This window comes from Saccostrea cucullata, unplaced genomic scaffold (assembly GCF_032062105.1).
Source record: "Saccostrea cucullata isolate Sc308-1 unplaced genomic scaffold, CSIRO_AGI_Scuc_v1 ctg9289, whole genome shotgun sequence".
In the NCBI taxonomy this organism is placed as follows: Eukaryota; Metazoa; Mollusca; class Bivalvia; order Ostreida; family Ostreidae; genus Saccostrea; species Saccostrea cuccullata.
The window spans coordinates 1-19,228 of NW_026924850.1; the positions used below are offsets into that span (position 1 = coordinate 1).

The following is a 19,228-nucleotide window of genomic DNA, read 5'->3' on the forward strand; positions in this document are numbered from 1 at the left end:
ATTATATCCCCTTGGAATAGGGCGTGACTCTTCATTTGAACAAATTTGAATCACCTTCACCCAAGGATACCTTGTAGCAAGTTTGGTGAAATTGGTTCAGTGGTTCTTGAGAAGAAGTCAAAAAATCTAAAAAGGATATTTATCGAGAAAAATTCTTTTAAAAATGCATATTCTTTATGAAAAACACTAAGTATAAAAGAAAAAGAAAATGCAGTTTCCAAATTTCATTTAACACAAGCGCTTTCTGGATTTCATAATCCGTCTTCTGGTGTACATAAATTGAACTGATTGTTTTGCTTGGTAACGTTAACTATGACGTCATGACGCTAACGCTAAACATAAAGATTTTTTTGCATTCAAATGGAACTTGCAGAAAACCTTAAGGCTCATAAACCCTCTGCTCACTTATATAAAATGTTGCTTTAACCTTAATGATTTTCCAAAAAATAAAAAATCATAAAGGAATATATGTAATAAACATTTATGTTATTAGAAGTTATCTCTCTTATCAGAGTATCGATGTACCTTAAATTAAGATATAGCCGGTTCTTTGAGTGAATAGAGTTAACCCTAACAAAAAAATACTATAGTAAACTATAGTTAACTATAGTTTACTATAGTAAATCAAAGTTCCAAAGTTTTCACCATAGTAAATCAAAGTTCCAAAGTTTTCACCATAGTAAATCAAAGTTCCAAAGTTTTTACTTTAGTAAATCAAAGTTCCAAAGTTTTCGCCAAAGTAAATCAAAGTTCCAAAGTTTCCACCATAGTAAATCAAAGTTCCAAAGTTTTCACCATAGTAAATCAAAGTTCCAAAGTTTTCACCATAGTAAATCAGGTTCCAAAGTTTTCGCCATAGTTAATCAAAGTTCCAAAGTTTTTACTATAGCAAATCAAAGTTCCAAAGTTTTCACCATAGTAAATCAAAGTTCCAAAGTTTTCGCCATAGTTAATCAAAGTTCCAAAGTTTTCGCCATAGTAAATCAAAGTTTTCGCCATAGTGAATCAAAGTTCTCACGATAGTAAATCAAAGTTCCAAAGTTTATACCATAGTTTTTCAAAGTTCCATATTTTTTACTATAGCTAAACAAAGTTCCAAAGTTTTTAGTATAGTAAATTAAAGTTCCAATGTTTTTTTTTGTAATTACTTTAACAACTTTAATATTTTAATTATTAATAATTATTTATAATTAAAATTAAATATATTTAAATAAATACTGCTAATTTATCGGTGAAAGAGACTATTTTTACATTAAAACAATTTCTTGTACTTTGTTTTGTTTGGGGGACGATTTGGGTTTTTTGAAAAAAAAAATTCTGAAGCTTTAATGAATCTAAAACTTGAAATTTATATAATGTACAGAATATAAAGCAAAACCATGATCTTAAGGGTTTATAGTGCTTAATCAAAAGTTCCATAGTTTTCACTTTAGTAAATCAAAGTTCCAATGTTTTCATGTAGTAGATCAAAGTTTCAAAGTCTTTTAACTATTATAGTTAATCAAAGTTCCAAAGTTTTCACTAAAGTTTTTACTACTATAGAAAAAAAAGTTCCAAAGTTTTTACTATAGTAAATCAAAGTTCCAAAGTTTTCACCATAGTAAATCAAAGTTCCAAAGTTTTCACCATAGTAAATCAAAGTTCCAAAGTTTTCACCATAGTAAATCAAAGTTCCAAAGTTATAACTTTGGTACTATAGTTAACTTTAGTAAACTATAGTTAACTATAGTATTTTTTTGTTAGGGAAAACTCGTCATCCATGATTTCAATGTTAAAATAATTTTAATGTAATTAAATATAGTTTATATAAATTAGATATCAATTTCCAGCACTTAGTGTACAACGGTCACGTGATTGTAACAGCCAATCAAATTACTCCTCAAGTTTGGCTTTGTCTTTCTCGCACGGTTCCTGCAAATTCTCAAGTAAATCCTACGGATTTATTCATTATAATCTCATTTTAAACGCTGACAGTTATAATAATTCCCTGTTTGTGGATTGTTACTACCTTCTTACCACGTGTAGTTTCACGTGTATCTGTTGATATGGACACGGACTATTAATTTCTTCTATCGGATACTGTGACCTAAATGCGTGAACTCTGAGAAGTGATATATGTACTGATTGTTTAAGATTTCTTACTGAAAGATGCCTGGGAGGAAAAGGAAACGATCCGAAACATCGACAGGACCCTCAGATACAGAAGTCACGCGATGGGACAATAGTGAACCAGAAAACTGGACGTCCACAGAAATTCTGCAAAAGTTGAAATCAAAAGGAATCTTGGTGCCAGTGTCCCTGAAAAAGTCCCAATTGGTACAAATCTACCGGGACAACGTTTTATCTAAAGAAAAATCGGCTACAAGTAACGAAACAGACAATGTCGAAGTTATACATATTCAAAATGGCGCAGGGGAAGTAGTAGAAAAGACACTTCCGGCATCTTCATCAGCAGCTAATGGAAACGAGGCTGGGCGGATGTCGTATTCCAGCGAATTGATTGAGGCAATTCGAGACATAAAAGATTCAGTTACGAAGTTGACAAACGAAGTGGACGAACTGAAGAAGAATCAAAACAAATCCAATGAGCCAGGGACCTCTACAGACTACATCGGGAGAAACTTTGATAACTCTCCGCGGAACACGTCCCAGGATGTACCTACCAGAGTTTCCTCCGACTCAGTCCCCTGTGTGGAAACGATTTCTTCGACAATTAGAAGCAACATTCTACGAGGTAAAGATGTTAATTTAGCATTACTTATTATGCCACGAGAGACAGAAGAAAATCATGTAACCGACAGCGATGGTCGTTACATATTATTGAAACAATCTCACGACACAAGACTACTGAGAAACCTAACCCTTAATGAGTTCATAATAGCCTTTACAAAATACAAGAACATAATATGTGAGGTGTATCCCGCAAGGCGTCAAGAATTAGACGCTTACGAACGGGACATTGTGGAAATGGCATCTACCACAAGAGGAGCAGCCTTTTATGAGTATCATAAGGCTTTCTCAGCACGTGCGAGCGCACTATTACTACAGAGAAACATCCACATTGACTGGTCCATAAGAGACACTAAATTATACACCACTATATTTTCTGGTCAAACCGTAATCAGATGCGAGTTCTGTAGTAGCGTGACCCATGCCTCACACTTCTGTCCCAAGTCAAAGAGCGGACCCACACCTTACGCTGGAAACCCAAACAGCAAGACAAAACCAACTCATAGTAACGTAGATGTTCAGGGAAGACCAAGAATCTCATATAAGGGGAAAGAAATATGTAATAACTACAATGGATCAAACGGGTGCCAAAGGAATTCTTGCAATCTTCTTCACATATGTTCAGAATGCAAGTTAAACAACCACTCTGCTTCCAATTGCACAAAAACCAAGAACAAATCAAAGGACCACACTCAAACTGACAAACAATGACTATCTTCTAAAGTGACCGAAGATAGACAATGTGAAACGGCATCAATTACTCCAATAAATACTCATTTACTTAAAACAGAACTAAAAAGGCATCCAGATAGGACGTTTGTTGACGCATTAATATATGGACTTGAGAGAGGTTTTACCACTGGAATATCATCATTACCTAAATCAACATTAGAGTGCAAAAATTTGCTGTCAGCTAGAAAACAACCTGAAATTGTCGACAAGCTGATAAAATATGAAATGGAGAAAGGATACTTGGATGGTCCATACGATGTACCACCATATTCCGTATACAGAATTAGCCCCATTGGAATTTCTCAAGGAAAATACTCCAAGAAATATAGACTAATCGTTGATTTATCCTCCCCTCACAACCAATCATCTGAAACAAGCATTAACGAGCTCATTGATAAAGATGAATATTCATTGCAGTATGTGCGTATCGATGACGCAATTTCCATCTTAAAGACACTTGGTAGTGATTCTCTCATGTGCAAAACGGATATAGTAGACGCATTTAAACTAATCCCTATAGCAAAAGATGTGCAACCCTACTACGGAATTAAATGGAGGGAGAAATACTTCTTCTACAAGAGTCTAGTTTTTGGTTGCAGGAGTAGTCCCAAAATTTTTGACATGCTTTCCCAAGCCATCTGTTGGATAATCCAGAATAACTACAATGTAAGAAATATCCTTCATTTACTTGACGATTTCATTACATTTGACCCCCCGGGCGAAGGCGGACTGAGGAGTATGGCAGTTTTGACTATGGTGTTCAAAAAGCTCGGAATCCCAATTTCGGAAAAGAAAACAGTAGGTCCGGACACAGTGATTGAATACCTGGGAATTATACTCGATTCTAAAATTATGGAGAGCCGTATCCCCCTGGAGAAAGTCGACAGAATTTTGACTCTTATTAATAACCTTAGAGTAAAGAAATCATGTACAAAACGTGAGCTGTTAAGTGTCTTGGGTCATTTTAACTTTGCAGCTCGAGTAATCCCAGCTGGCAGATCATTCACATCTTACCTACTTACATTAGCTCACTCTGTGTCGGAACTCCATTATCATGTGTATTTGACAAGCGAATGCAGAAAAGACTTGGCAATGTGGGAGAAATTTTTACAAGGATGGAACGGAAAGTCATTTTTCTTGGAGGAATATGTGACAGACACAACCGACATTTCATTATTTACAGATGCTTCATCAAACCATGGCTTTGGCGGGTACTATGCCGGGCGGTGGTTTCAAGGAAAATGGCCAGAAGAAATTCACAATCTGGGAAATGATCCTATTTCTATGGCACTTTTAGAATTGTACCCCATAGTAGTAGCAGTGGTCCTATGGGGACACGAATGGTCTGGAAAACGGATAAAATTTTTCTGTGACAATTTAGCTACTGTTCAGATAATTAGAAAACGTCGTTCAAAATCTGCTATTATAATGAAGCTTATGAGAAAATTAACTTGGAAGTCAGCATGCGAAAACTTCCTTATTCTATGTGATCATGTCCCTGGTAAAGAAAATGTGATAGCTGACTCTCTTTCTCGTTTCCAGATGGCCCGGTGGTGGTGGGGAGGAGGAGGTTTGCAGGAACCGTGCGAGAAAGACAAAGCCAAACTTGAGGAGTAATTTGATTGGCTGTTACAATCACGTGACCGTTGTACACTAAGTGCTGGAAATTGATATCTAATTTATATAAACTATATTTAATTACATTAAAATTATTTTATAAAAACAAAATTTGATTCCGTTTAACTTCTTTATTTGCCTTTTGAGAACTACTCAGCTACACACATCATCAATGTCAAACATATATGTACAAATAATGCATACATAGTGAAAATTGTAAAATATAAATCAATGAGTGGCCGATGGCCTCATGTGGTTGGCCGATGGCCTCATGTGGTTGGCCGATGGCCTTGTATGGTTGGCAGATGGCCATGTATGGGCGGCTGATGGCCTTGTGTGTCTGCATGGCCGATGGCCTGTGAGTCTGCATGGCCGTTGGCCTTGTAGAAGTAAACATGTACTATGTATGCTGAAAAATGCAATTTCTTTGGGGTAGAATAACACATGATATATAAAATATTCAGGTGTGAAATGCCCAAAACGAAGGTAGCACAAACAGAAAATTGATGTGTTTGGGATAGCTGAGAGTCCCCAAAAGAAATTGAACCACCACCATCCTTAATCTAATAACTCATCTAATACAAGAGATAATATAACATGTTCAAAGTATACCAATTTAGTAAACATTCAAATTAATTAATAGACTAGTAATGACATATTATGCTTAGTTGAACATTTTATACAAGCAGTTCTTTGTTACATTTAGGTTATGTCCGATATGTCTTAGCAATAAGTAATATGGCTAGTTTTATTTACATACAGAGTCATTTATAGTATGTTGCATAATTAGGAATTGGACAGATACAAATGTTACGTAATGGATAAACACTGCCATTGAAGTAACACATCCTTAGGAATCACAGAAACATTTCTTTCACACTTGACTATTTCACAATTGACTTGGATTTCACTGCTATATTTCACTATGAACCATGATCGTATCCTAGAACACGCACATTTTCTTTTAAGGCCATTTTGAATTGCACTAGCTATAATAATTTTTTACTGAATCACTTGTTGCACATTGCCTGTTGAGCACGGGACAATGTGTCGTCGTCAGTACGAATGTATCGGTTGTAGCAGTCAGACCTCCATCGTCCCAAAGCTTTAATCATGTGATCCTCCACGTTACCGGATGCTGCGGATGTTGCTGCCCCAATTCTGAAGGAATGCCCATTGTACTTTTCATCCTTGTATCCTAGCGAGTGAAGTAATTGTTTAAGTTTACTGACGAAGGAGTTTCTCGTTAGTGGAGTTCCGCATTCTTCAATGAAAAGTGCAGGGGATTCTCTGCCATTAGTCCAGGTTTTGCGAATCTTGAGATATTCCACCATTGAGTTGACGGGGCAAACGACATTACCAGATTTGAAGATCCTGATACTAATTCCTTGACGAAAAGGATCTGTTTTTGAGCTCTTTAGCACTAAGGTAAAAGCATTCACTTTGTTTTCATGAGAATCCATCGTAATGTCTGTTAAAGATAACATGTTGTCCTGGTTACCATTCTGAATTGTTTATGTAAGGCATTTCACACCTGAATGTTTTATATATCATGTGTTATTCTACCCCAAAGAAATTGCATTTTTCAGCATACATAGTACATGTTTACTTCTACAAGGCCATCGGCCATGCAGACTCACAGGCCATCGGCCATGCAGACACACTAGGCCATCGGCCGCCCATACATGGCCATCGGCCAACCATACAAGGCCATCGGCCAACCACATACGGCCATCGGCCAACCACATGAGGCCATCGGCCACTCATTGATTTATATTTTACAATTTTCACTATGTATGCATTATTTGTACATATATGTTTGACATTGATGATGTGTGTAGCTGAGTAGTTCTCAAAAGGCAAATAAAGAAGTTAAACGGAATCAAATTTTGTTTTTATAAAGTGGCAATTTATTATTATTACCTGCTAATTTAAAGGTACAAGATTGCCACTTTTCCTAAATATTAAGAGTAAAATTAGAATTTGTGAAAGTGTAAGGATGTGTCAATCAAACCCGCCAAAAAATTTAAAGTTTTAATAACTTTTAAATGAAATAAGATTTTTAATTAGTTTTTGTGTGAAATGCTATTAAAATATACTTCGTAATATTATAAAGAAAAAATTAACTTCAAATCTGTGTCCAAGTACCTTTAACATGAGTATTGAATAGAAGGGCCATCTTTCAACTAATGTTTTTAAAAACTTAAACATATGTGTTATCGGGATAAGATCCAACAAATCTTGTCCTGGAATATTAAAACAAATTAAGTTTTGAGTCGGGACATTTTTAGTTCATCGGTCGGGAGAGTGCATCTTATTACATATCAAAACTAAGCTTATTGAACATAATTAATAGCTCCACCTGATTGATAATAACGAAAATCAAAAATAGAAAATGAGATAGTTTCAATATCCCAGGTCTCGAAGCTTGAAACTTAAAAAAGAAAATAATATATAGTGATTTTTTTTTCGGGGGGGGGGGGGGCAGGTTAATTTTTAGTTGATCTGTAGGTAGCTGGAAGATGAAAACAAATCAATTTTTATTTTAAACTCAGATTTCTTGAATGGCATTATTAACGCTTACGATTACAGGTGATAGTCCTTTTTTCAGCTATCATTAATTCATTCTCAAAAGATGTCGCCATATCAATATTTATTTATCTTCTATAAGAATTAACATCGCAAGCGCCTGTGGAATATAAATAGATCATATTGTCTTTTCAGCCTGGTCTATTGTTGTTTCTTTTGTTTACATATTTTAAGCATGAAATCATTGTCGTTGTAATGCTCAAAAAAAAAAAATAAATACTGCTTGTATCTAGCTGTATTTCATTTTTACAAATTTTTGCAAATTCAATACAATTTCAAAGTGACTTTTTATCGGAAGATTTCAACGTTTATATCAGTGACTACTGTTTTTAAATGTATTTAATGTATTTTTTCAATTTATTTTAACAAATCTTATTTTTTTTTAATGATAAATACATTTTATAAAGACTAGATGTATATTCACAGATCTCTCTCTCTCTCTCTCTCTCTCTCTCTCAATTGATCGATCGATAAAATATTTATATGCATCTAAGTATCACCGGGGGAAATAAGTGAAAACTGTCCGAGGACTATGGATCACAAAAAAACTTATGCTATGGCGCGCCAAATTTTACAACGCTAGCGTACTCCTAAACCTACGTCATAATTTAACGTCAATGTAAATAAATATGACGTCATATTTAGACCAGTACCAATTTAAAAATAAAGGCCCATACTTGTGTCAAAATTTAGACATATCTGTATTTAATTTAAACTGAGATAAATGATAAATAAACGAAAAAGTTAAACAGGTATTACAAAGCGACATTTTTGTCGGTTTGGCGTTGACACAGTAAACGACATTTTTGTCGCTTTTGCGTCGAAAGGGTTAAACTATTTAATTTAGGTTTGAAAGTCCTTATAAGATGTCTTTCTTTATCACGTCTTTCGATTGTGTTAGAGTTGTGCAGTTTATAAAATGGAAAGACAGTAAAAGTTCTATTTCCGCACACGTCTAAGTGTTCACTGACTTTGAGTTTGCGATATTGCGGTACGTTTATTTGTTGTTTGTGTACTCTGATCCTTTCCCGTAATGTACTTCCCGATATATAGTTCCCCGCAACCAAGTGCCAGGATCCGCATTGTGGTACTTGTCCATACATACGACAAGGACAAAGTTTCAACTTTAACGGGAAACAGTTTACTGTTAATAATATAATAATGTCAAACTAGAAATGTTATATACGTTATAACTTGTTCCGGTTGCGGTACACAATCGAAAGACGTGATAAAGAAAGACATTTTATAAGGACTTTCAAACCTAAATTAAATAGTTTAATGTAAAAGAATTGTTTCTTTACATGTAAATTATGTTACTGAGTCACATTTATTGCTTTGTTATTGTATGCTTTGTTAATGCATTGTTCCGTGAAAGTACGGGAAAAATATGACGTCAATCAAAGACTTGTTAACGTTAAGTTATTATGACGTCACCATAGACGTTACCATGAGTATTGTAAAACATCATGAAGAAGAAATGAAAGCGCTTATGTTTTATTCGTTCTCTGTGTTTTTATTTATTTAAAATAATTTTCATATTTATCACCGACCACTGTGATTTTTCTTGGATCTATCTATCTATCTATCTATCTATCTATCTATCTATCTATCTATCTATCTATCTATCTATCTATCTATCTATCTATCTATCTATCTATCTATCTATCTATCTATCTATCTATCTATATATCTATCTATATATCTATCTATATATATATCTATCTATCTATATATATATATATATATATATATATATATATATTATATATATATATATATATTATATATATATATATATATATATATATATATATATATATATATATATATATATATATATATATATATATATATATATATATATATATATATATATATATATATATATATATATATATATATATATATATATATATATATATATATATATATATATATATATATATATATATATATATATATATATATATATATATATATATATATATATATATATATATATATATATATATATATATATATATATATATATATATATATATATATATATATATATATATATATATATATATATATATATATATATATATATATATATATATATATATATATATATATATATATATATATATATATATATATATATATATATATATATATATATATATATATATATATATATATATATATATATATATATATATATATATATATATATATATATATATATATATATATATATATATATATATATATATATATATATATATATATATATATATATATATATATATATATATATATATATATATATATATATATATATATATATATATATATATATATATATATATATATATATATATATATATATATATATATATATATATATATATATATATATATATATATATATATATATATATATATATATATATATATATATATATATATATATATATATATATATATATATATATATATATATATATATATATATATATATATATATATATATATATATATATATATATATATATATATATATATATATATATATATATATATATATATATATATATATATATATATATATATATATATATCTATCTATATATATATATATATATATATATATATATATATATATATATATATATATATATATATATATATATATATATCTATATATATATCTATCTATCTATCTATCTATCTATCTATCTATCTATCTATCTATCTATCTATCTATCTATCTATCTATATATATATATCTATATATATATATATATATATATATATATATATATATATATATATATCTATATATATATATATATATATATATATATATATATATATATATATATATATCTATATATATATATATATATATATATATATATATATATATATATATATATATATATATATATATATATATATCTATATATATATATATATATATCTCTCTCTATATCTATATATATATATATATATATATATATATATATATATATATATATATATATATATATATATATATATATATATATATATATATATATATATATATATATATATATATATATATATATATATATATATATATATATATATATATATATATATATATATATATATCTATCTATATATCTCTCTCTCTATCTATTTATCTATCTATTTATTAAATATATATATATTTGTTATACCCTTCACTCTCACTTAAGATTGATCAATTTAATCAATACATCTATCTATCTAAATTTTATATGGAAAATTATCTTCTCTAAATATATAACATCAAGCTGAGAAAGAACAAAATCAATTATATATTTATTGTATCACAGAAATTATTTATCATAAAACAAACTCTATACTTCTTCCTTACCTTGCTGTTAACAACAACTATTGTAGCTTTTAACTTCGGCTATTTTCGCGTCGCCGATATTGAACGATGATTATCAATTGTGACGTAACAGACGTGTGACGTTTTATCTAACAATTCTTATGTAAGACCGGTCAATAGTGAAATTGTTAGAACGCTGTAATAAACAATTCTTTTGTTGGACTTTTTATAAGTAATTTATATATAGAATGATATTTATAAGGGTATAACATATATATATATATATATATATATATATATATATATATATATATATATATATATATATATATATATATATATATATATATATATATATATATATATATATATATATATATATATATATATATATATATATATATATATATATATATATATATATATATATATATATATATATATATATATATATATATATATATATATATATAATATATATATATATATATATATATATACAAATATATATTATATATTTATATATATATATAAATATATATATATATATATATATATATATATATATGCTGTTATACAACAACTATATATAGCTTTTATATATATATATATATATATATATATATATATGATTATCAATTATATATATATATATATATATATATATATATATATATGTAATATCATATAGTGAAATTGTTAGACCGATGTAATAAACAGTTCTTATGTTGGACTTTTTATATAGTAATTAAATATATAGAATGATATTTATAAGGGTATAACATATATATATATATATATATATATATATATATATATATATATATATATATATATATATATATATATATATATATATATATATATATATATATATATATATATATATATATATATATGTGTGTGTGTGTGTGTGTGTGTGTGTGTGTGTGTGTGTGTGTGTGTGTGTGTGTGTGTGTGTGTGTGTGTGTAATGCTTTCAATAACATCCTTTTCAGAGACCATTAACGTTCAACTTGCCCTCCTTCGATGATGATGGTTTTCACTAAAAGTGCTGTATGGAACGCCATCACTGCCTTATAGCATACAACTATGCTTACATTATATCAATCTATCATTACGTGATGTGAACATATCTTTACGTTATGTCAAATTTTTTATGGGGTGTTTTAAAAATATCTTTACATCATGTCAATGCTGCATTACATAAAGTGAACACATTCTTCCATTATGTCAGCACTTTATAACTTATAAGTCCAAAGTTCATTATTTGAAGTGAAAATATGTTTACATTGTGTTCAAACTTTATTACGTGAAATGAATGTATCTGTATATTATTTCATTTTTTTTTAATATACGAGGTCAAAATTGCATAATTTCAAGTTAATTTCGTTTTACATGTGTTCTATGATTAAATTTATCATTACGTTGAGTCAAAGTTCATTCCCTTCTGTGAGTGTATATTTCTATAATAACAAAGCATTATTACGTGATGTAAATGTATCTTTATTTTACGCCGAGGTTATCACAATGTTAGGTGAAAACATCTTACCTTTTTGTCAGTGCTTTATTACGTGATGTAAAAAGGTTTATAACATAATATGAACATATATTATGGAGACAGTCCCGGCGTTCCAAATTATATCAACACTTTATTACATTATGTCAAAACTCCAATCCGTGATGTGGATATATAATTATGTTATGTCAAATCATTCTTATATGATTTAAGAATATCTTTATATTGTGTTAACTCTTTATCATGTTGATTCAAATGTTAGTTACATGCTGTAAAATACATTTACATTATGTCAAAGTTGATAACCGTGTTTTCACGAAGGAGAAGGGGGGGGGGGTCTGATTAATCAGGACAAACTACAGACACATTATATAACGGGGGGGGGTCTGGCTTTCTCTTTTTTCCGACATAACTTTATCATAGAAAATGCTCATTGAAGGGGTTTGAAATTCAACTCTACTTTTTGCTGAAGTAGAAGGGAATTTTTTAGGACTGATCGAAGTTGGACCCCCACCCCTTTCACCAAAATAGGATTTTTGAGTTTGGACGTTATTTTCAAAAACGATGCAACGTCACTGGAACTAGTCATTTTTCAACCATTCCAGGTCCAAAATTCTGTTACAAAATTCTACCAGTCCCTCACTGGTTCTTGAAAAGAGTAGCTATAGAGGGACGGGATGGTGTCTAAGTTGGGGACCAGGGGGTGAAAGCCTGGAAGCTCTCAGGCTTCAGTGTTTTTTATATATATAAAACGTTTCAACTTATTTCAGTTATACTTTATGTGAAACTAATGCAATGTCCTACAAAGTAAAACCAATTGATTAATTTCATGCATATTTTGGTCACTAAAGATGAGAGAGAGGGATCCCCCCTCTCCCCACCCACACATCGGTGCACGTATGAAATGCGATGCGTTTACACTTTTTTTTTAAAGAGGAGGGTTAAAGACTGATAAAAAGCTTAGGACAGTGTTTTGTAGTTGGATCAGAAGTTTCGTACTTTTCAAAATGAAATGAAAAAATTGCTGCATTACATATACTATTTGATTTGCGATAATTATGAGATTAAACGGCCATTGAATTTCGACGTTAAAAAAAACAATCGTCAATAAGGGTTCCACGGGAACATGATCCTATTTATAAATTTTAATCTGATATTTAATAAAGGAATATTAAGTCTTGTGTATAATTTAATATTTGATATATTTAATTTAAATTATGTGCATGTTTAACATATGTGCATGTAATATTGAAAACACAAAACGAACTTTTAGGCAAAACCTAAACCTTACGTCACACAATAAAGAGTTGAAATATATATTCTAAGATATACTGACAAGAGGCTAACCATTTTAGACACAATGTAAAGATACAATGGCATAACAAAATAATGATTTGTCAAAAAGTTAGGGAAAATTGACATCATTTAATAGATTCCCGTCGTCCTGCAGCATATTGATGACACAATGTAATAAAGAATTTGCCACATGTGACAATTTGTTCAGATCATGTAATGAAATCTTGACATCGTGTTATATCGACTTGATATTGAATTAAAGATAAATTCACATCATGTAATGAACTACTTAGACCAAATAGTAGAGAGTGCATATAATGTAATAATGAGTTGAAAATATATATAAAAAAAATCTTTACACCACGTAAAATTGTTTTGACTTAATGTCATAAAGAGCTGATATAATGCAATGGAAGATTGGCGCAATGTAATTAAAGTGCGAGTTAATGCCATAAAGAGCTGAGATAATGTAATGGAAAGTTGACATAACGCAATATAGTGGTGTGTGAAAGTATCATAAAGAGTTGACATAATGTAATGAAAGATTGACATAATGCAATAGTATTGTGGGTTAATGTCATAAAGAGTTGACATAATGTAATGGAAGGTTGACACGATGCAATAGCAGTGTGAGTAAATGTCATAAACTGTTGACATAATGTAATGGAAGGATGACGCAATGCAATTGTTGTGTTCTGCTATAAGGCAGTGACGGCGTTCCATAGTGCAGCATTAAACATACAGGTGCATTAAAAAAAAATATGCATCATTTTTATATATTCTTTCTTAAAAACGATGAGAACGTTTTACCTTGAGCTATTGTAAAAATAAATTGACCTTTGGTGAAAACTTAAGGATGAAAAAAACTCTCTCACGAAGACTTTTTGTAAATCTGTAATTCTAAATTCTTGTAGATTGAATTTTAAAAAAGCTTTAAAAATCACAATATTTAGCTATTAAATTGCCTATATTTTGTTGTAATGTACATTTGATCTTTTATGCAGATTTTAAACCAAAAGAATTTTATTTCGAAAGAAATTTTCTAAATATTGTTTAGGTCATAAATTTCAAAAACAGAGATTTTGTGGATTTTTTTTCTTGATGAGCCTGTGCCCTAAAAAAAATGGCTAAAAGATATGTAATCTTTAGTCAATGTGAAAATTATCTTTCAAAGTTGCACCGGCTGCATAACATTGAATTACAAGGGACCATGTCATGTAATCTTCATTGATTCAAAAGCGAGTTCTTAAATTACTCAATTTGAAAAGTTTGAAAATCCTTTAAAAAAGACTTTTCCGACAAGGTTTTACCTTATTGAGATTCCAAAAGTTTTAGCGTTCTGGTTACAAAACTTTTTTTTTCTCTACAGGTATACCACAAATGGTAAAAAACATTACACTTGGAATAACAGATGAAATTGGAATTGAATTTTCAGTCAATGTCATAGCATATCCAAAACCAAGTTATCAACTAACACGTATAAACGAAACTGTTGTCAGTGAAATGACTAGCACATTTTTTGTGAATGCTGTGAATAATTTCACTATCAGATATAACCAGACACCGGTTACAAAGAGCGATTATGGAGTGTACATTTTGAAAATAAAAAATATCGTTGGAGGATCTGAAATATATGTTGATGTCATTCCTAAAAGTAAGTCTTCATTTTTAGTTCTACTGGTCAAAGACCAGAAGAGCTTATGTGATAGTAATGAGTCCGTCTTTTTAGTCTGTATGTATGTCCCTTTGAAAACACTTCTTCAAAATGCTACTACAGTACCGACTGGACACAACTTAACAGAAAGCAAACCCGGAGCGCACCCGGGTTCGCTCTGGGTTCGCTCGGGGTCCGCTAGGGCTGACCCCGAGCGAACCCGGAGCGGACCTAAAGCGAACCCGTAGCGGACCCCGAGCGAACCCGAAGCGGACCCAGAGAGCGAACCCCAAATTCAGTAGCGGCCCCAGTGAGCGAACGCGCGTTCGGTATTTCTTTACAGAGCTGTCAATCAGTTTTAGCGATTAACCAATCAGCGCGTCAACCAATCAAAATAGCATATTGATCTGTCGATTTGGATAAAAGATCGAACGCGTTGATTTAATTCAATATAGATCCAAACATTGTTCATAGGAGCAAAACGTGTAAATGCATAGTGTAAATCTATTATGATAATTAAATTATTAGTCTATATTTATTTATTTTAATTCCCTGGGTTGTATCTTAGATTTATTATTTTTTTTCTATTGAAGCAATTAATAAATTATATATAATTTTAATTCTCCACGTAGAATGGTACATGAATATTTACGTATTTATTTTCTTTAGTACTTTATACTAGTATTTAAAGTCCATGAGTAAATCAAATTGTGTAAATACATCAGTCAATACGTAAAAAAAGAAATCAATAATTGGTATTTTTACTGACAAAAAGAGGATAAAAGAAAAATAGTTGGTATATGACAATTATTGCAAAATTTTATCATCTGAAGATACTTACAGTACAACAATATGTACGTGCAATTAATGACTTACGGGGGACAAATTTAAATTTTGATATAACAATAAAGTGATATCGTTGTGCGAGCTTGCCACGTGAGGGCCTCCTCGGTCAGGGTTACAAAAATAAACTCGAAACTCGAAAAAAAAATTATACATAAAATTGCCTTTTTATTAATTAATTTCATAGTGTTTAGCGATACAAATACATAGAAATGAAAAAGTAAATCAGTATCAAATTATATTGTGTAACTTTAGATCTTGCGAGAAAAAAGGGAGAAAATAGATATGACACAAATCATAACAGCTGGTTAGCTAGATCTGTAGACTCAGAATACTTCCGTTTTATTATTAAGGAGCCATTCATGAGAAGTCTTTTACATATATGCACTTACATATATACGTAAGGGAAAATAATGTCGAGAAGTGATTGTAACAATCGGGACATTTTAAATTAAAAATACATTTATATTCATTGATACATACAATTTGATTTTGTGTTTTGTGTTCTAAAAATAGACTTGTTAAAGGAGGTGAAGCATGTGTAATTTGAAAAAATCTAGTCTTAAAAGTAAGTAAAAACTTACTTGATTGTGACAATGCATACATTTAGGATTAGTCATATTGTCTAAAAATTGCTATCGCTAGGGAGTACTACAGTAAATAAAATTTTTATTAATTGTTATAATAAAAAGTGGAAAAAATCCTATTTATGTAATAATCTGACTGAGCACATCTTTGCACAAGTTGACATTATCTGTCTTAAGTTTAAAGGAGATAATGTGGTGTCAATCTGGGAAAATGAGCAATTACGAATTCTAAAAATTATATATTTTTCCCGATAAAGACCATAAACGAAAGATGACAGGACAATGAACAGATTTGCTTGAAGTCTACTTGATAATAAATTTAATTGTTTAGGTATTCAATGTATAATGAAGGGATTTTGAACTATTTCAAATAATTTAAACTGGTTAAAAATACATTGCTAGACAATGAAATGAACTAAATTCACAAGCAAAGTGAAATGAACCAAATTCACAAGACTGATAACATATAAAGAGACAGTCATTTTGCACGTTTAAAGTTTCTGAAGAGTTATCTGCTCTTGATGAGAAGAAGAAATTTTTGATTTCTCAAATTTCTACGATAGTTAGTTCATTTTATTTCAAAATTTATGAAGAGTAAGTTTACGAATATTGTGACCAAGCGATTTCTTCGAAATTCAAATTACATTTTACAAAATCTGATAAAAAGATGAGCTGCCCATAGACTTCAATGTTAAATTCAATATGCAAAAATTTCGACAATTATCAAAATTATGTAAATTCATTTGGTGGAGCATTTCTTTTATAATATCTTCAAAATGCCACAATGATTGAAAATATCAGACCGTTCATTTATTAGGTACAAAATATGATCGTTATACATTGAATACCTTAAAGAAAAACGATTAAAATAAAATGTTTCTATTATCCAATTTAAAGTCATTTTTATTCCATTAGAAAAAAAGAAAGCATGTCTTAGAGTGAATGAATAAAAATAAATAAACCATATGTCTGTGTGCTATTGAAGAGCTAATTCAAGGTTGTGTAAATTAATGAATTAATTTAAAAATTTATCAAATCAAGGAATGAAAAAAATTCTTAAAGATTTTTTTTTAATTATAAAAAAAGAATTGAATTTCATAAATCTTTAAATTATGCATTAAATAAATAAATAATAAATTTTTGAACTCATAAATAAATAAATAAAAAAAAATTGAATTGATAAATGAATAAATAAGATTATATAAAATGAATAAAGTTAATGTTAAATTCAGTAATGATGATAGGTAATTAAACTAATCAAAATCGAAAAAATTATATTTTATTCTAATTTTCGTGTTGGACTGAAATAACCCAGGTTGTGGAGAGAAATGACTTGGGTAATGGAAAGAGGTGACTCATGAGAGAAATGACCTGGGGGAAATGACCTAGGCGGAGCAGGTACTGGGGAGAAATGACCCAAATTCCCCTGGGTCAGGGGTTGTGGTGTTAGGGTGAGGTTCTATTAATAATACAGTAAAAATACAAAAATTATTTGAAAATCTTCTCCTCTGCTTCTGGGTATTAAACAAACTAATTAGTTTCATAGTTATGATGACTAAGAGTGCCTCTTCCAAAATTGTGAATTTCATGGCCCCTAGGTCAGAGGTTGTGGTATTAGGGTGGGGTTCAATTGATTTTATAGTCAAAATACATTGATTCTTCAAAAATCTTCTACTCTGTTCCTGGGTACCAAACAAAAGAACTATGTACATATTTATGATGAACAAAGATGCCTCCCCCAAAATTGTTAATTTTATGGCCCCTGGGTCAGAGGTTTTGGTGTTAGGACTGAGCTCTAGTTAATGATTATATAAAGTAAAAATGCATGAATTCTTTTCCTTTGGTACATGGTATATTGCCAAAGATCTTAGTATATATATATTTATGATGAAGAAAGTTGCATCTTGCAAAATGGTTAATTTTATTTCTCTGGGTAAAAGGTATCGGGGGAGGGGGTTTACAGGACATGGTATGAAGATAAATTAATGCTTTGATATCTACTCTGTTGTATTATTCAACTATATATGATGAAATAAAAGTTATGATAGAATTTCCAAAATTTTAAGATATGTGGCCTCGGGGTCAGTGGTTCCTGTGGAGTAGGGTGCACAACTGGTTATAAAGTTGAAATGTATTGCATTTTTTCTTTGTTACTCTGATCTACCTCTGGATATTAAATAAGTAGAGTAAGCATGATAAGTGTATAATTATGACAAGCAGTGGTGCCTCTTTCTAAATTGTGATTGTTGGAAAGTTTTTATGATCGTCAGGTGACCTATAAGGCTCATGGGCCCTTTTGTTCTAACAAATGTG

At 29.9% G+C, this 19,228-nt stretch overlaps 2 protein-coding genes across 2 annotated transcripts; one reads left to right on the top strand and one right to left on the bottom strand.

Moving 5' to 3' along the window:
- Positions 1 to 3,687: 3,687 nt before the first annotated feature.
- LOC134267436 (uncharacterized) lies at positions 3,688 to 5,079 on the top strand. The gene has a single exon (XM_062749650.1). The coding sequence runs from the start codon at positions 3,688 to 3,690 to the stop codon at positions 5,077 to 5,079; it is 1,392 nt and encodes a 463-aa protein (XP_062605634.1).
- Positions 5,080 to 6,089: 1,010 nt separating this feature from the next.
- On the bottom strand, positions 6,090 to 6,827 carry LOC134267437 (uncharacterized). Its single transcript, XM_062749651.1, has 2 exons — positions 6,720 to 6,827; positions 6,090 to 6,584 (listed from the first exon to the last, which is right to left on the bottom strand). Exons 1-2 carry the CDS (start codon positions 6,825 to 6,827, stop codon positions 6,090 to 6,092), a joined length of 603 nt encoding a protein of 200 aa, XP_062605635.1.
- Between the last annotated feature and the right edge of the window lie 12,401 nt (positions 6,828 to 19,228).